This window comes from Myxocyprinus asiaticus, chromosome 3, assembly GCF_019703515.2.
Source record: "Myxocyprinus asiaticus isolate MX2 ecotype Aquarium Trade chromosome 3, UBuf_Myxa_2, whole genome shotgun sequence".
Classification (NCBI taxonomy): domain Eukaryota; kingdom Metazoa; phylum Chordata; class Actinopteri; order Cypriniformes; family Catostomidae; genus Myxocyprinus; species Myxocyprinus asiaticus.
In genome coordinates, this window is record NC_059346.1 from 47783034 (window position 1) to 47803739 (window position 20706).

At 36.3% G+C, this 20706-nt stretch overlaps 2 protein-coding genes across 3 annotated transcripts in view; one reads left to right on the forward strand and one right to left on the reverse strand.

Annotated features, from left to right (window-relative positions):
* Positions 1 to 30: 30 nt before the first annotated feature.
* Positions 31 to 7851, reverse strand: timm22 (translocase of inner mitochondrial membrane 22 homolog (yeast)). The gene is made up of 4 exons (XM_051673476.1): positions 7461 to 7851; positions 6931 to 7127; positions 1053 to 1125; positions 31 to 918 (listed from the first exon to the last, which is right to left on the reverse strand). Exons 1-4 carry the CDS (start codon positions 7720 to 7722, stop codon positions 842 to 844), a joined length of 609 nt encoding a protein of 202 aa, XP_051529436.1. The 5' UTR covers positions 7723 to 7851; the 3' UTR covers positions 31 to 841.
* Positions 7852 to 8193: 342 nt separating this feature from the next.
* The window catches only part of specc1 (sperm antigen with calponin homology and coiled-coil domains 1), a 208956-nt gene continuing 196443 nt past the window's right edge, over positions 8194 to 20706 (forward strand). Inside the window, exons 1-2 of one of the 2 annotated variants that reach the window (XM_051664249.1) lie at positions 8268 to 8283; positions 16464 to 16606. The gene's annotated coding sequence lies outside the window, so the exon portion shown is untranslated. Of the gene's footprint in view, positions 8284 to 16463; positions 16607 to 20706 lie in introns of both variants that reach the window. The other variant, XM_051664237.1, reaches the window with a different exon arrangement.

The window sequence follows — 20706 nt, forward strand, 5'->3', positions numbered from 1 at the left end:
ATGAAGTATGAAGATTTTATTATGACATTTTACAATAAGGTTCTATCTGCGTGCACAAGTTAACACATTAGGTATCGTGTATCAACAATCAAAAAAAATCTTTACAGCATTTTTTCATCTTAATGTTAATTTATCAAAATATTGCATGCAAATGTATCTGCATATGTAGAAATTAACAATACCCAAGATTAATAAATGCTGTGGAAAATATTGTCAGTTCATGTTAACTATTGCTTTACCTAATGTTAACGAATGCAACCTTATTGTAAAATGTTACTGATTTTATTACATTTTACACCAATCTTTATTTTTTCCACAGGCAAAATAAAAACTGTACATTTCATCTTGCTTCTCACAGAGACAGGATACACTTTAATGGGTATGTTTCTGACAGAAACGGCTTCACCAAAAGCCATTTCACAACACAAAACATGTCTACAGTCATTAACGGAGAAAACTTTATTGGGATGACTGATTTATATGTTATTTATGTCAAAATATTAAAGTTTTGATCTGGGAGGTTGTCAAAGGAGATGTGCCCCATCACATGGCGTATTGATCATACATAATTCGGCCAATGGGCAGACATTTTAAGGACCCTTTGAGACAGAAGGGTCCACACATTTCGCAGAAGTAAAACAAAACAAGGTACCGCATCTTAGTTTGGTGTCTTATTAGTTCACTCACTTAGGTAACAGAATATTACAGTCCTCCTCTGGTGGGATTGGAACACCTCTTTTTCAGCAGGAGAGTGGAAGTTCGCACTCAAATATGTCGCCCGTTTCATTATACTGTGAGAACTCACAACAGTACATGGTAAGAGTCCTGAAGCTGATGTTCATCATCGGAGGTAGTACTCGATGGCAGCAGAGAAAGCTGCAAAACCTCCACAGCCCAAAACTCCAGCCTTAAGACCAGCTAATGAAAAGAATAACAGGTTTCAGTCTTATTTGTAAAGTGCAAAACATAAAAAAAATAAAAAAAACACACAATTACATATGTAACGGTAACCCACATCTGATTGTACGGACCACGCTACGAATTTAACTTACCTCTGAATCCAATGGCACCACCTGTAACACAGCCACTATATACTGCATTTTTCCAGTCGGACTTCCCACGATGCTAGGAGAGGGAAATGAGACCATTCTTAAGACAAATGATTAGTGCTGAAACATGTTCAATAAATGAGAAACCAAGTCTTGTTGGTTGGTTCTTGGCTCTTACCAAGGTTTCTTTCTCATATATTTAAACATTTTAGTAAGTTGTACCTTGCCACTGTTACCTTTGGCTTGCTCACAGTGTTTTAATGCACAATTTTTTTGTAAAGTGCTATAGCAATGCATTTGAACTGAATACATTTAAGTAAGTTCTAATAGGGAGTCACTAGGTGGAGCCATTAGCCCAAATTCAGCTGAAGAATAAACACTACTCAGTACAAACACACACACATATATATATATATATATATATGTGTGTGTGTGTGTGTGTGTGTGTGTATATATATATATATATATATATATATATATATATATACACACACACATATATGTAATATACAAATACAGTATATTACATATATACTGTAATTATATATATATATATATATATATATATATATATATATATACACACACACACACACACACACACATATATATATATATATATATATATATATATATACACACACACACACACACACACACATATATATATATATATATATATATACACACACACACACACACACACATATATATATATATATATATATATACACACACACACACACACACACACACATATATATATATATATATATATATATATATACATACACACACACACACACACACACACACATATATATATATATATATATATATATATATATATATATATATATATATATATATATTACAGTATATATGTAATATACTGTATTTGTATATTTGTACTGAGTAGTGTTTATTCTTCAGCTGAATTTGGGCTAATGGCTCCACCTAGTGACTCCCTATTAGAACTTACTTAAATGTATTCGGTTCAAATGCATTTCTTTTATATAAATGAGTAGTCAAACATTGTGTTGGAAAGAACATAACAGAGTATTGCCTACAATCAAAATCAATTTAAAACACTGGAAGTGTAGAGAATAATGCACTGCAGGAAATAGGGATGAAGGATTCATTGAAATTGTGATATGGCTTGTGCGATTATATATGTTACACATACTCAAAACACACGTGAGGCTAATGAGCTAAGCGCGTTAAATGTACAGCACTTTAGATTCACTAACAGGCTTGGGGAGTAACGGAAAGCTTGAAAGTGTTCCCTGATAGTTTCGGTGTCCGACCACCCGTCGATCTTTTCACGGAAGCAGGAATAGCTGTGACACGAATTGTGCATCACTGACGGCAGGGCTCGATATTAAGCATTGTGATGTGCTTGTCCTTCGGACAAGTAAACTGGTTCTTCACTTGTCCGAGTAAAAATGTTACTTGTCCCGAAAGAAAAATTACTTTTTTTTTTGTTTTGCTGTTGTGTTTTCTAAAATTTGCAGTAAAGTTTAATGTTAACAAAATGCATTATAATTTTAACGAATCCTGAGAAAGTACCCTGTTTATTTAATACTGTATGTGGGGCATTGACAAATAACATAACTGTTAACTTTTATCAAGATTGAAGATTTATCAACATATGAAAATTAATCAACAACCCCACACCTTTACACTTACAGTTGAAGTCAGAATTGTACATACACTTAGGCTGAAGTCATTAAAACTCAATTTTTTAACCACTCCACAGATTTAATATGTTTCACTTTTAATTGACTATATCACAATTCCAGTGGGTCAGAAGTTTACATACACTACATTAACTGTGCCTTTAAGTAGCTTGGAAAATTCCAGAAAATGATGTCAAGCCTTTAGACAATTAGCTTCTGATAGGAGGTGTATTGAATTGGAGGTGTACCTGTGGATCTCAGAAAAAAATTGTGGACCTCCACAAGTCTGGTTCATCCTTGGGAACAATTTCCAGACGCCTGAAGGTACCACGTTCATCTGTATAAACAATAGTACACAAGTATAAACACCATGGGACCACGCAGCCATCATACAGCTCAGGAAGGAGACGCATTCTGTCTCCTAGAGATGAACATAGTTTGGTGCGAAAAGTGCAAATCAATCCCAGAACAACAGAAAAGGAACTTGTGAAGATGCTGGAGGAAACAGGTAGACAAGTATCTATATCCACAGTAAAACGAGTCCTATATTGACATAACCTGAAAGGCTGCTCAGCAAGGAAGAAGCCACTGCTCCAAAACCGCCATAAAAAAGCCAGAATACAGTTTGCAAGTGCACATGGGGACAAAGATCTTACTTTTTGGAGAAATGTCCTCTGGTCTAATGAAACAAAAAATTGAACTGTTTGGCCATAATGACCATTGTTATGTTTGAAGTTAAAAGGGTGAGGCTTGTAAGCCGAAGAACACCCTCCCACCCGTGAAGCATGGGGGTGGCAGCATCATGTTGTGGGGGTGCTTTGCTGCAGGAGGGACTGGTGCACTTCACAAAATAGATAGTATCATGAAGAAGGAAATTATATGGATATACTGAAGCAACATCTCAAGACATCAGCCAGGAGGTTAAAGCTCGGTCGTAATGGGTCTTCCAAATGGACAATGACCCAAAGCATACCTACAAAGTTGTGGCAAAATGGCTTAAGGACAACAAAGTCAATGTATTGGAGTGGCCATCACAAAGCCCTGACCTCAATCTGATTTGTGGGCAGAACTGAAAAAGCGTGTGCGAGGAAGGAGGCCTATAAACCTGAATCAGTTACACCAGTTTTGTCTGGAGGAATGGGCCAAAATTGCAGAAACTTATTGTGAGAAGCTTGTGGAAGGATACCTAAAATGTATGACCAAAGTTAAACAATTTAAAGGCAATGCTACCAAATACTAACAAATTGTATGTAAACTTCTGACCCACTGGGAATGTGATGAAAGAAATAAAAGCTGAAATAAATAATTCTCTCTACTATTATTCTGATATTTCACATTCTTAAAACAGCAATCCTAACTGACCTAAAACAGGGAATGTTTTCTACGATTAAATGTCAGGAATTGTAAAAAACTGAGTTAAAATGTATTTGGCTAAGGTGTATGTAAACTTCTGACTTCATCTGTAACATGTCCTCTCTAGAAACATGTCTTACATCCCTGAAAAAACAGAGGTATTTGGCATGTCCCAGCAGCATATCAAATGTCAGATGGAACAACCCACCAAAACAATTATAATATTCATGACATAAAAATATATTTCGTATTTGTTAAAATTAATTTTACCTCAACAATATATATATATATATATATATATATTTTTTTTTAATTTATTTAGATTATGTAGATTTTCCATTTTCATTATGGAGAACCTTATTTTTGACTGACCCATGTATTTTAAAGACAGATAATATATTTTCATTTTATGTATATTGTTGATATTATAGTGTTTATATTACCATTTTATTTTTATATTTGTATATTATTACATATTAAAATTGACTGATTCACATGGCAGAGAATACCTGTATAGGTCAGAAAGAGCTCCAGAGAGATGGAGATGAGAGATGTAACAGGTGTTTCTCTTCATCCTGCAGCAGGTAGCATTACACAAAGCATGTTTGCTGTTTCTACAGTTCTCGTCAAAGGTGTAGTATTATGACTTATAACGGAGCGCCACGATATGAAAGGCTGCAAACCTGGATCGCTCCGATGTTACGTGCTTGCAACGTTGACAGCTTTGTTGTTTAAAAATAGGTGCAATAGTTTTATTACATTGCTCTTAACACAGGTGCAGGACAATGACATTCACATGTTGAATAAAATGCATCCACTTCACATGCTCACACCCAATTCAACAAGCGTTGCTGTACGAGAGAGGGAGAAAGGAGAAGGATGCGCAAAAGCTGTTTTCCTGTATTCGCGCAGATTCTGGAATTAATACAAAGACAATACTCAGAATCCCACGCAGAAGTTCAGGCACTGTAGATTATTTTTAACAGCAGGATATAATTTATTTTAATAAGTGATACAGTAGCTGGTGTGTGGTGAGCGTACTGGTGCACTATGGCTACCGTCGCATCATCCAGGTGGATGCTGCACACTGGTGGTGGGTGAGGAGAGTCCCCTGTTCACTGTGTATAGCCCTTGAGTGTAGTGTCAGAAAAGTGCTATATAAATGTAACGTTCATTCATTCATTCATACAGGCATACACTAAATCACAAATAAACCCGGTATTTTTTTTATTTTTAAGGTTTCACTCAGGCAACTTGTCCGGTCGGGCAAGTGAAATTCACTTTGACTTGGCCTTGCAAAAATCCACTTGTCCCGGACAAGCATTAATGTTGAGCCCTGGACGGTACAGCAGAAAGAAATATGTTCCGTATTGAAGTGGATTCTTATTGCATTTACTACCCCCTGCTGTCTGTTACCAAATAATGAGATCATTTCAGATTTGTACAGAGCAGATATAAATGGAATACAATTCTTGTAAAAGGCGTGTTTGCAGACTTATTACAGACATAATTACAATCCAATAAAAGATCCTTATTCTATTTTAAATAAAGAAATCTAAACCAACATGAAATGTGATGGCATATTTAATTAATTTATTATTTTATAAAATTCCACTTAGTACAACAAAACTTGTGTATCTTTAATTATACATTGTCATATGAACAACCAGTCAGTAACTGCACTGCTTGATTTAATAGAGACACAGGTCATCATTAAATGAACAGTAACAGTTCCAGAGACAGTTTAGACTGTGTTTTGTAGCCTAATGTTGTACTTCAGGCTTGTGAGACTTCAACGATTCTTATTTTATTTTGAGTTGGACATTCATTACTTGCACATCAGTATAAGATTACTTGTATACTGAAAGCGCTGTATGTTTCACGCTGTAGATTCAAAAGAACCGGCTCATAAGAATGGTTCTTTCGGGATCGGACTATACCGGAAGCACCATATGTTTTGCGCTGTTGATTCAAAAGAACCGGCTCCTTTGAATAATTATTTCATGAATCGAACTGTACCGGAAGCGCATATGTTTCGTGCTGTAAAAAGAGCCGGCTCGAGACTCTTTCGATTGGGAGTTAAATACATTGGTAGAACTGTGTTTTATGCTGTAGAGTCAGTAGAGGGCAGTGATGCTGCAGAGATGCGCTGCTGGAAACACTGTCAGAGTATTTGAGGGCTGGAGAACCGTTAATGGAACCGAAAGTCACTGATTCCGGTATTTTTTAAAGAATGGAACCGGTTCTGAACAAGAACAGGTTCTCGGTTCCCAACCCTATAGAGGACTCGCCAGTTTTGTTATTCGAGATCATATTGCTTTTCCCTTTACTTTATTTAACAATGCGGCCTTCACGTAATCCAAAAGTAAAATAATTTGATTACATTACTTTCTTATTGCAGTAATTGGATTAGGTTACTGATTAAATTTTTTACTAAGTGATCAGTACTTGTAACGGATTACATTTTAAAAGTAACCCTCCCAACCATGCTCACTAATAGCACATTTGTGTAATTCCAAATATGTTTGGCCGCTAAAAGTTACTTTCCATCTAAAGTAACCTCATAACACCATATTTTTGTGGACAGAAGTGTGAATGTGAGCATTTCTCTTCCTGTTTCGCCAAAATAAAGGCTCGCAATATTTTTCAAAATAATCGCAATTAGACTTTTTGTCCAAATAGTTCAGCCCAAGCAGTAAATAATTCCTCACATAGCCTCTAATTGTTTAAGTGCAAAATGAATTTAGTATGTCATCAAGGAACCATGCATTATGATTAGGGGAAAAGGGCTAACAGAGTAAAACTGACAAAGATGATCAGACAGACCAGAAAAGACACATGGTACTCACGGATTCTATGAGACACTCTGTGCATGAAAACATGGCACCCACAATGGCAAAGTTTTTAGCATACGACATTCCTCTCTGCCCCATGTCTCTTAAAACCTCTCTTGCTGTGGGGGTTCTTAGGGGGTCTTTGGGATCAAGCCCAACATTGGAGTCAATACCAGCTGTGAAGATACCAAAAGCACCTCCCAAAACAAACCCTGCAGGCGAGAGAAAATATGATTCAGAACTGTTGTGTTTTGTTTGGTTGTGAATTAAAGCGTCATAAATTCCTCCGTTGACAGTTTGTCAGTATGAAGTATCACACAACACTTCCTCAACCTATAGTAATATTAGTAATAGTAATATTAAAAGTGGAACATAAAAAAAAGAAGGCCCCTTTAAATCCTAACATCATGACACCAAGTGCAGAACTGTTAGTTTTGACAACACAGACTTGGTCAGGTACCTATGCTACTGGTTTAGTTTTTTTAGGGTGCCATATATTTAATATAAAACATGTTTTAAGAAGTGACTGTCAGTCAGTGAAATACCTCCGACACATGCGATCAGTGATTTAAAGGCGCAGCTCTCCATTCCTCTCTCGATCATCTTCTGCTCCTCTGTTTTCTGAGGACTCGGCAAAGCACCCATTACGGTCGGATTCAAGTCTTTAATTTTCCTTCGGTCACCGATAAGATGATCCAAAAGCAGACTATACTGTAATGAAACATTTTCCGCTGCTGCTGAAACACTTGCTGAATGACCTGAAATAGCTGAGAGAGCAGCATCTCTGCTGTTTGTGGGCGCAGCCATGTTGGAAACGTGTTTCAATAACCTAGACAACTGGTATACAATAAACGCACATTCGACAATATTCACTGGAAAATCAAATAAATGTTTTGACCACAGAAATTACAAGTCACACGTCTCAGTTAGTTATAAAGTACCGCAAATACTTACATTTTACATTATATGTGTGTTTCACACCACACATGTCTGTGTGAGACAATTCTTAAAAAACAAAAAACAAAAAAAAACATAATTGCTTCCGCAGATTCGACAGACAGGGAGTTGACCTTTGCAACGCATTGACAATATATATATATATATATATATATATATATATATATATATATATATATATATATATATATATATGTTTTTCTTTTTTTTTTTTTCTTCAAATTATTAATGCCAAGAACATTTTACAGAAGATGTAATAAATAATCAAACTACATCAAAAGTGACTACATTACCCAGCATGTCTCTCGTTCACTGCGCCATAATGTCGCGCGCTCCACCTGGCGGAGAAAATGATTCGGCGCTCGAGCATCTTCAGTGGGGACAGCAGCGCTCCTCAACGGCAGGGAACAGGTGAGTCTCTCAACCTCTGTTTATTATTATTTTGTCGTCTAATACATTCTGTTGTCATTGTAAGAATTCAGTTTTATTCGTTCTATCACTTTAAGGAATGCTTTACGGCCGTCATTGGGACGTACAGTGTACTTACCCGCACTTTCACCAACGGCTGGTCTCATGTTGCGCTCGAGGGAGAACGAGCTGCTGTTTTGACCGCTGTCTGGCAGATGAGCGTGTCACCGGTCCTTTAGTGAGATACAGACGAACAGTGGCTGATTTAGTGCTCACATATAATCATTTTATTTTGCTGAATATAATTTTTTTCGCGTGACATGTTATTTGGACAGCAATTCAGTGACAGGAGAGTGTGAGAGACTGCAGTAGTTTTGTCATGATAGCTGTGTAAACAAAAGACATTACGAGGACAATCAAGTCAAATCAAGTCGATTTGACCGGACGACGACCGAAGACTTTTGTATATTTTCACGACTTTTCTATTCGTCATATATTTGAAGGTGATTTTCAAGATTCTATCTGTCTGTCTGTCTGTCTGTCTGTCTGTCTCTTTTTCTATCTGGAGCTCTGATCACCAGAACTGTCAGGCACAGGAACAGTTTTTTCCCTCAGGGTATCCATCTCATGAACAGTTAAATTGCCCCATTGAGCAATAACTATGTGCAATACACAGTTTAGTCTTTCTTATATTTATCCAACACATCCAACCTCTTCTGCCATTTCATTCCTCTGAAAAAAAAAACAAAAAACATTTGCACTGTACATAACAGATTTGTATTTGCACTGTACATAACAGATTGTATTAGATTTGCACTACCTATGTGTATGTGTGTATGTATGTATGTGTGTGTCTGTACGCATGTGTATAATTAGTTTTATTTTGTATTATTATCTGTCTTGCTGCTGTTTTTGTATTGTTGTACACTGGAAGCTCCTGTCACCAAGACAAATTCCTTGTATGTGTAAGCATACTTGGCAATAAAGCTCATTCTGATTCTGATTCTCTCTGTCCGTCTCTTTTTCTGTCTGTCTGTCCATCTGTCTCTTTTTCTATTTATCTATCTATCTGTCGTCCATCCATCTCTTTTTCTATCTATCTGTCTGTCCGTCCATCAGTCCGTCCGTCTGTCTTTATCTGTCTGTCCATCTGTCCATCCGTCTATCTCTTTATCTCTCTATCTGTCTGTCCGTCTGTCTGTCTGTCTGTCCGTCTGTCCATCCGTCTGTCTATCTCTTTATCTCTCTATCTGTCTGTCCGTCTGTCTGTCCGTCTCTTTTTCTATCTGTCTGTCTATCTATCTGTCTGTCCATCTGTCTCTTTTTCTATCTGTCTGTCTGTCTCTTTTTCTATCTATCTTTCTGTCTGTCTGTCTCTTTTTCTATCTCTGTCCAACTGTCCGTCTGTCTATCTATTGCAAATATTTGAAGTAGAGAGTTAGATAATTGTACAATTTCACAATTTCAATTATACAACTACTCTCACTTTTAATAGGTTCTTCAACGCACCTGTGTGTTTTGAAATACTTCCAGTCTTTTCTTCTCACCATTTGTTCCTGGTTAGAGTTTTGTGCAGCCATAGCAGGAGTTGTTTTTATGGGCATCTGTGAGAAGATTCTTTGTGTTTTTTACTGTAAAAAACCCCTAAAGGCTCATAAATTGCTAACACACATTATGATATGACCACAAATTCTTGTGTGAAATATAACTGTATCAGTCTTTATCTACTATATATTCTCATAATTTACAGAGCAGTCAAAACAGAGTGAAAGGAATCAGGATTGTAAAGCCCACTCAGTTTAGCCTTCTGTCACATGTGTGCTTTTTTAATGGGGTAACATAATACTGTTGGTTATTTTCCAGTCATATTGATTTGTTAAGGGTTGTTCCTTGTGCTTGGAATATGGTGAAAAGCGAAAAGAAGAGAGTGGTCTTTTGGTCATTTTACATCAGCAAATAATTTAGTCATAACAATAAACAGAAGTCCTTCATAATTTTTTGAGACAAGGTGCATCAGACTAAGGCAGCTTTCATACATACTGTTTTGCATACTAATGGTTTGGACTACTATTACAGCTTAATGATAAGTCAATCAATGGTAAGTCAATCATTTTGATTATGAGGGCAAAAAGTCGGTATGGTGATGCTTTGGTCATGAGATTGCCCTTCCCCTAGCGTGATTAGACAGTTATGGAGAAGAAACCCTGTGGAAAACAAGTCATTTTACATTTGAAAACTTTCATACTTCTCCTTTCACCAACTTCAGGAATAGCTAAAAACAGCCAAAGTAAAACTCCCACTCTGTAGCTATTTGTACTGTAGGTAATTACACCCTCAAGATTTTTTTTGGTTAAACCATCAAAGGAAATAGCAAGTGTGTCTTTGACATCGAGAGCTGAGCTTTCTAGAACACGCTGTCCTATATAGAGCTCTCTCCATCACAGTATACTGCAGCCATTTCAGAACAAAACCCATACTTTCTGAACAGATAATCACTTGGGTTAAAAGTATGTGAACCCTTTAAAATTACATGCATTTCTGCACTTATTATTCATAAAATGTGGTCTGATCATCATGTAAGTCCTAATAATAGACAAACACAATCTGCTTAAAGTAATGACAAACAAATAATTGCATTTGTTCTTATCAATACTGAATATGCCATTTAAACAGTCACAGTCTAGGGTTGAAAGAGTATGTGAACCTCTTGGCTAATAACTTTTACAAAGCCAATTTGCAGGCAGGTGTTACTGTTAATGAGCTGAGATTGTAGGTATTATAAAGGTGCCTTTCACTATAAAACATTACATTGAACTTCTCAAGAAGCATGTAAACCACGCCCGATCAAAACTAATGTCAGAGGATCTTAGAAGAAGAATTGTAGAGATGCATGAAGCTGTAAAAAGCTACAAAACAATTTTGAAAGACCTGGATGTTCACCAATGCACAGTATGACAAACTGTCTACAAATGGAAGAAATTCAGCACTGTTGCTAGTTTGCCTAGGAGTGAGCATCCTGCACAGTTCACCACAAGAGCACAACATGCAATGCTGAAGGATGTGAAAAAGAACCCAAAGGTAACAGCAAAAGATCTGCAGAAATCTCTTGAACTTGCTAAAATCAAATATAAAAAAACACTGAATGAGAATGGTGTTCATGGAAGGACACCACGAAGGAAACCACTGCTCTCCAAAAATGGAACATTTTGGCATAAACGCACAGCTCTACATTTGGAGGAAAAAGACTCTGCACAAAAACACCAAAACTTCATCCCAACTGTGAAGCATGGTGGAGGAAGAATCGTGGTGTGGGACTTTGTTTTACTGCATCAGGGCCAGGACAGCTTGCAGTCATTGAGGGAACAATGAATTCTGCATCAAGAGATTTTACAGGAGAATTTTAGGGTAGCGGTCCATCATCTGAAACTTAAAAAAGGTTGAGTAATGCAACAAGACAATGACCCAAAACACACAAGCAAATCAACAACAGAATATTTAAAGAGAAAGAAAATTTATGTTTTGGAATGGCCAAGTCAGAGTCTAGACCTTACTCCAATTGAGATGTTGTGGCATGACCTGAAGAGGGCTGTTCATGCAAGAAATCCCAGAAATATGAATGAACTGAAGCAGATTTGTAGGTAGGAATGGTGTAAAATCCCTCCTCAGCTGATCAACAGCTACAGGAAATGTCTGGTGAAGGGTTATTGTTACTAAAGGAAGTTCTACCAGTTATTAAATACATGGGTTCACATACTTTTTTCAGCATGGACTGTGAATAAATAAACAAGATGTTCAGTAAAGACATGAAAACCTCGTTTTTTTTCCATTACATTAAGCAGATTGTGTTTGTCTATAATTAGGACTTGGGTGAAGATTAGACCACATTTTCTGAATAACTGATGCAGAAGTGCAGGTAATTTCAAAGGATTCATATACTTTTTCTTGCCACTAGATGTGAGAATATAGATTATTCTCTTTTCACAAGCGTTGTAGTGAATCTGTGTGATATGCATGAGATTGTTAGATCATTTACAATTTTAAAATAAGTTTTGTAATACTGTTACATTTCAAACCTTTAATCAATATGAAATTAAGGTGTAACATACTGTATACTCTATTGAATAGTGATATACACAGTACAATAACCTTTATTGGTGCTTCAAGACAAGCACATCTTTGAGGGTTTAGGGAAGCAGTGACATTATGTAGCCCAGTTTCCTAGTCACATCGTCCTCTTTGCACTGTTAGGCTCTAACAAAAACATGCACATTCAGAGGGAATAAAATGGCTATAAATAGTCTTTGGCCTATGGAAAATGAGGGTCAATTCCAGCTGTGTGAAACATGCAGGAGAGATTGGTTCTCAATTACTTTTAAAGTGTGTGAGTGTGTCTGTGATTGTCACAGGTGAGAATTTGGGATTCAGGACTTGGACTTAAGTAACTTTTTTTAACATTTACTTAGTATACACTCTAGGGCTGCAACTAACAATTATTTTGATAATCGATTAATCTAACGATTATTAGAATGATTATTTGACTATTCGGCGATTATTGCAATGATTAATCATTAGCTTTTAACCGATTATTCAGCTTGTGCCCAGACTTAAAAGGTTGTTTTAAACGTGCTTACTAACAATAAAGAGGACAAAATCATCTTTTAAAAATACCTCTAAATGACATTCACTGAATTAAAGGGGGAAAAATACTTTTTATTTATTTATTTATTTTATTTTTTTTATCCCCTTTTTCTCCCAATTTGGAATGCTCAATTCCCACTGCTTAGTAGGTCCTCATGGTGGCGCGGTTGCTCACCTCAATCCGGGTGGCAGAGGACAAGTCTCAGTTGCCTCCGCTTCTGAGACAGTCAATCCGCACATCTTATCACATGGCTCGTTGTGCATGACACTGCGGAGACTCTGTATGTGGAGGCTCATGCTATTCTCCATGATCCACACACAACTTACCATGCGCCCCATTGAGAGCGAGAACCACTAATCGCGACCACGAGGAGGTTACCCCAAGTGATTCTACCCTCCCTAGCAACCGGGCCAATTTGGTTGCTTAGGAGGCCTGGCTGGAGTCACTCACAACGCCCTGGATTCGAACTCGCGACTCCAGGAGTGGTAGTCAGCGTCAATACTCGGTGAGCTATCCAGGCCCACAAAAATAATTTTTATTACGTTTAATTCGGTAAAGAAATTCACTGCAAAAATCCTATTGTTATCAAGTGTTTTTGTCTTGTTTTCCATTTAAAATTGTCTAAAAATCCTTAAAACAAGATACATTTACTTGAGAAGCAACAAATAAGATATTTAGACTTGCTTTAAGAGAATGTATCTTAAATATAAGTGTATTTTTTCACTTGGTTATAATTTTTTTCTTCTGCGTTAAAGCTGCTAAAGTAAATGTATTTTGTTTTAAAGGAGTTTTAGATATTTATATTGGAAAACAAGCCAAAACAAAAACAAATCAAAAACATATTTTGTTGCAGTGTATAATGGGGCGAAGACTACCCTCTCCCACCTTTTTGTTCACTCCAATCCATCTTTAACTCACAAAAAAAAAAAAAACTCTCACTTATTAATAAAGCTGCGTATTGACAAATTTCTTCATGATAAGAAACACACAGTGACACATATATTATGATTCAATAAGTCACGAGCCATCACGTTATAATCTAGCTGCATTAAGCGCGCGCGCTCGAGGGATGAGTGCCCCCTCGACAAGAGTGTGCATCAGCTGGGTGCAGTTTCAATCTCTCCCCCTAAGATCGAGACACTTCACGCAACTCATAGAAGAGGCTCTGACCGCACAGAGAAATGTCAGCTTCGGAGTTTGTAGTTATTTACATGATCTGCTTCCGTATTATTTGAACTTTAATAAAGCTATAGCGCATTAAATATAACTGCATTTAAGATGAAACGCCGGGGTGTTTCCTTTAAAGATGCTCGACACGCAAGTTTTACTTCAGCGGAGCGGCAGCTTCTGTATTTACTTATTTTGTATTTTTGCATTATAATTCCCTCATATTTTGCGATCTACATCACCTGAAGCTGTGAAAGTTTAGATTGCATCTGGACAGTGAGCTGTGTAATTCTTCCTCTCCTCAGTCAGGCGTAAACTGCAGTGCTGCACTCGCACGTCATCATTACAGTTTAATGTGATCTCATGTTACGTTAAATGAGATCAAACGACTATTTGACAATGAAAATTTTTGGCGACAATTTTTTATTGTCCATGTTGTCGATAACGTCGACTAATCATTTCAGCCCTAATACCCTCACTGAGCACTTTATAAGGAACACCTGTACACCTACTTATTCATGCGATTATCTAATCAGCCAATCGTGTGGCAGCAGTGCAGTGCATAAAATCATGCAGATACGGGTCAGGAGCTTCAGTTAATGTTCACATCAACCATCAGAATGGGGAAAAATGTAATCTCAGTGATTTCGATCGTGGCATGATTGTTGGTGCCAGACAGGTTGGTTTGAGGATTTCTGTAACTGCTGATCTCCTGGGATTTTCATGCACAACAATCTCTAGAGATTACTCAGAATGGTGCCAAAAACAAAAAAACATCCAGTGAGCAGCAGTTCTGTGGACGGAAATGTCTTGTTGATGAGAGAGATCAATGGAGAATGGCCAGACTGGTTTGAGCTGACAGAAAGGCTATGGTAACTCAGATAACCACTCTGTTCAATTGTAGTGAGCAGAATAGCACCTCAGAATTCACAAAATGTCGAACCTTGAGGCTGATGGGCTACAACAGCAGAAGACCACTTCCACCACTTTATTAGGACCATGGTGTTCCTAATAAAGTGCTCAGTGAGTGTATATTACAAATTACAATAGTTGAGACATGACTTTGACAGCTACAATTAGTCGTAATTTGACTCAGACTTGAGCTGATGTCTTTAGACAAGTCATTACTTGACAGGCTCAGCTTCACTGACATAACTGTTCTCTGGAAAAGTATTAAAGACCCCGTGATGTGACATCAAAATTACATACATCATCTTTAATTGTTGTATAAATTTAAATATCACAGAATTATCATGTGATCCAATAGGAAATGCATAATTCAAAGTTGAGAACATTTAGATTTATTGCTACATTTGCCACATATATTTATTTATTACAGTAATAATAATATGATTTTTAGACTAAATTGAAAACTCAATATGTCTTTATGTAGGCTAATTTACCTGTAACTTAATACTTTGTCTTAAGCCTTTTATTTCTGATTTGAATCGTAGCACAGACGTAAGAAACAATGGCTTGGACTAGTGGAGGATAGGGTAGTCCCCCTGATTAACACATTTTCCTGAAGAGATTCAAGCGTTTTTGTGTCATAGAGCACCACATGACTTTTTTTTGTGTTTGCAGAAGGAGTGTTTATTCCAGGATGTGTCATGACAAGTGAACTACAGTGAGTCAGTGAATCTGGTTTGATGTGAGGCCATGCTTTAAAAAATTGCTTGCTTACACAGGTGATATTTAAATTAGATTATATTTACACACACTAGTTTTTAGTTAGTTTTTTTGTTTTTTATTCATTAAACACTTGTAGGGTTGCTCTAAATATAAATGAGAAAATTTTAACATAGGCTTACTGTATGTATGTTAAGTTGAAGTATAATTAAGTCAGTTGCTTGCATATACCTACACTACATGCATTGTTTGTTACCATTGATTATGTGCCCTAGCGACATCAGACATGTTTAGTTGTCACCTAAACCACATGCAGCAGAAATATGCGTCACAAATACCTGTTATTGACAATAGGGTTTACCTCAAAAAATGTAACTAGACAGTATGGCTGTTTGCCTTGTCAGTTTTTTGATATTCAATATATAGGCTACCCCAAATACATATACATTATGAAATGGTGTTTTTTTCCCTTTCAATCCTTTTATTCCTTTCAAAGGAACCATCATTTCGAACAAAACGGGCATTATAGCCTAGCAGATTCAAAATGATTAACACAAGAAGTGAAATGGAGTAAAAATCTAGACTTCTCTGGAAACCAGGGAAAGCCTGTATTGACTCTATTCATGACTCACTTCATTCATGATGACCTGTTAACAGACAGCTGACAGTCATTCACTACTCCTTCTCTGATCAAATTTTTCTCCTCTCCCTTGTTCTGTGGCTGCTGTTTGGTCTGTGGCTGGATTAGTTTAGCAGTACCCAGGAGGACTGTGGGCTTTGGCTCTAATTGCTGAGGTTAAGACAGCAAGGGAAAAGGACATGCTCCAATTTACCTCGCTTCTGATTCACTCTGTATACACTGTTTCTTCTAGATTTTGCAGCTGTTTGACTGTAAGTGATCAAAACGTCTCAAAACACACTCACTATGATTCTTTAAACTCTTTTTTTAATATTGTCTTTACTAACACCTGAATCAATACATTAATTAACATTAAGTTTTTAGCTTTGATTTACATTGGAGATAATGTTGGTGTCCTTGCTGATGTTATACATGTTCATGCTCTTCTCGAGATTTGTTTAAAGATTTATTATAAAGAAAGATAAAATACTGTATACTCTCTAGTTATCTCATGTCACTATTACTAGTGTCCCAGCAACAACGTTTTTTATATTTTTTGGATAATTTCTATAAAATTCCTCTTAAAACTACTCAAACACACATTACTCCTGTAGACTCTTGTTGGAAAAATAGGGGCCCTTTGAATTTGTTTTCTGTTTTCTGAAATTCTGTTTTATTTTTTCCCAAATTCCGTGTTTTCCATTTTATTTTCTCTGAATTCCGGGTTTTTAAAGTTGAATTATTATTATTATTATGGTCAAATAAAGTGCTGCACAGTAGAGCATCACAGGATTAATTAAACCATTGATGAAACTCTTAAAGGAATATTCCGGGTTCAATACAAGTTAAGCTCAATCGACAGCATTTGTGGCATAATGTTGATTACCACAAAAATTAATTTTGATTTAAAAAAAAAGAAGCAAAAATCGAGGTTACATTGAGACACTTACAATGGAAGTGAATGGGGACAATTTTTGGAGGGTTTAAACACAGAAATGTGAATCTTATAATTTTATAAAAGCGCTTACATTAATTCTGTTAAAACTTGTGTCTTATTTGAGCTGTAAAGTTGTTTAAATTGTAATTTTTACAGTCATTTTAGGGTAACGAGACATGACATTTTAGGGGGTTGTCTTGCATCATGCGATTTGCAAACATTCACAAAATATAAAGTGCAATACTTACATCTTCAGGATATAAAGCTGGAACACGAACAGTTGGTACTGATCCATGCTTGAGAGTCAATTATTTTGAAAATCCTGCTTTATATTGACCCTCATTCACAAAGCAGTCCGGTGTAAAATGATTTGCACAAACATACACGAATTTTGGTATGTTTTGAGGAACATTTTCTTCAAAAACAAAACTTGTCCACTGCATCTTCAGTGGCTCTGATGCCGGGAGTACATGAAGAATCTTATGTTCACTTTTACAGCCTATAACAGAACACGTATGACGCTTATGAAGCTGAGACATTATTCTTCTCAATGTAGCTGCTCCAGCGCAGAAAAAAATGGCAGACTGTGTGTCGATCACTCAGGGGAGGATCTACGATAATAGGGTGGAGTCTGTCACCAGTCGTGGGCGTGGCCTGCTCTAAAGTGACGTCACTTTAGAGCGGATACCAAAACCAGTCATTTTGAGACACTGTTTTTGATTAATAGAAATATAAGAAAGAGGAGTGAGTGGACTTTTAACATTGTAGGGTGGTTGTGTACACACACTGCCGACTCACATTAATGTTCAAACACCATGTAAAAGTGAATTTTGCATAATAGGTCCCCTTTAAATATAATGTTATTATCACTGATATATAATTATTATCATCATTATGATTACTACTACTACAACTAATTGAATATTACATTTTACTATACAGAAGTAAAATATTTCTGTCGTATTTGTTATTTTATTTATTTCTAGTTAATTGGAGCTTTTATTTTGATATTTTGGCGGAAAACCGGATGTTTTTGACGGCTTCACTTCTCACCTCTCGAAAGCATTTAGCTATAAATGGGCTAATAGAGCTGTTCAGCTGTTCAGCTTGTAGTACAAAAACCCGGAAGAGAATTCGCCATGGGTTTCCTCAGGATTTTCCTATGAGTTTTTATAATGGGGTTTTTGAACGTATGAGTAAAGTAAGGTCTGTGGTACACATTGTTTGACGATAGGTGGATATTTTGTGCTACAACATAAATTACACACAGTCATACCTCAAACGTGAATTTTGAAGACATATTGAAATATATACTTTTGAAAAACAAACAAAAAAAAACACATGGTGACTTCAAAATTCATGTTTGACTGTGTGTAATTTATGTTGTAGCACAAAATATCCACCTATCGTCAAACAATGTTTACCACAGACCTTATTTTACTCATAAGTCCAAAAAAACACCATTATAGAAACCCATAGGAAAATCTTGAGGGAACCCATGGCGAATTAGACTTCCGGGTTCACCTACAAATTGACGTTCCGGTTGAACAGCTCTGTGTGCTTATTAAACTGCAAAAGGATATGATTTAATTATATAAATATATATTGTCTATATGTGCTGCACTTCACATCGAATAAAGTGATCTGATCTTTGTCATTAATACACACAGAGCACACGTGATGTTAATTGGTTAGTGTTTAAGCAGTGGCTGTGTCTCGTTTGGAAGGCTGCGTCCTCCAGAGGTCGCATTTGTCGGCCACAAATGTTATCGAGGCTGTTTAGTTTAATTTTTTTTATTGTTTTTTTATTTTTTTATTGGGAATGCAAAAAAGGTTAACAATTGTATAAATGTAAGTGCATATACATAAAAGGCATTGACAATAGATAAAAAATAAGAAAAAGAAAGGCAAAAAAAAATAATAATTGAAACGAGACAGCCTCGATGACATGCGGCCGACAAATGCGACCTCCGGAGGACACATCCTTCCAAACGAGACACAGCCAGTGGCTTCTCACATTCTCTTTCTGTTGAAGCTTATGCAGACCGTATAGGCTACTTGTTTGATTAAATCTCAGCCTTTTGTGGTTTAATCATCACACAAAGGCATATCACAATTTTAATTTGATTAATTTAATATTCATACATTAATCTCAAATGTGTCAAATTCCGTGACATTCTGCGTTTTATAGTTAATTCCGTTTTTATCAATAGAATCCACGATTCCACAACGCGGAAATCATAGTGCCCTAGAAAAAATCAAGCGCTTGCCAGAGGAATGCAGACAGCGACAGTTACTAAGACGGGATGAAATTCATTTCTGAATAGAGGGAAGAATCCCCCCTTACATGACTCATATGGGGGGATTGATGCACTTTGGGGGGGAATAAAATTTGGTATACTGAAACATCTGAAATTTTAAAACAGTCTCACCTAAATCTCACGGGGGGCTACTTTTCTAAATTTTTACCTCTAGTTTTATTCAGATGGAATGGTTTTTAACGTTTATAGCAGGGCTCGACATTAAGCATTGTCATGTGCTTGTCCTTTGAGCAAGTAAATTGGTCATTCACTTGACCGAATAAAACTTTACTTGTCCAGAGAGAAAAAAATAAATAAATTCAATTGTGGTGTAAATATAATTTATTCATAAACAATATTTTCTTCAGTATTCTCAATTAGTTACTCAGTTTCCCAGGAAGATGTGATGCAATTGTGTACTGACTTTATGTTGTTGTTCTAGGCAAATACATTTAAAAAAAACTTAAACAGGTAGTTAAAAGAATAGTTCACCCAAAAATGTAAAGTCTGTCATGATTACCTGACCTCATGTTGTTCCAAGCCCATAGATGAGAGAAATTCAAATGGAACACAAAAAGAGACGTTAAGCAGAATGTTTGTCCCAGTCACCATTCACTTTCATTCATTTTTTTCCCATACAATGAAAGTGAATGGTGACTGAGACTAACATTTTACCTAACATCTCCTTTTGTGGTCCATGGATGAAAGAAAGTCATATGGCTTTGCAAAACATTAAATGAGTAAGTTATGACAGAATTTTCATTTTTGGGTCTGCTATCCCTTTAAGAGTTCAAGTCAGTTCTCACCAGATTAAAGTTGACAAAATTCACTGAAAATTAATAGATGGAATCCTGAAAGAGGGGACCTTGCTGCTAAATCAGTTACAATGTTTATGGAAAATAAATAATAATATTTAGGTAGTTAATAGGATGATATTTTAAATATGTATATTATTAATATATTATTTATATAACGTAAATCGTTACATAGGCCTACTTATATTATTAAAATGGACTGATTCACAAGGCAGAGAAAATACCTATGTAAGTCAGATGAAGCGTGAGATGGAGAGGAGAGATGTAACAGGTGTTTATAAGGATGATAAAGTGTTTCTTTTCACCCAGCTGTAGTTCTA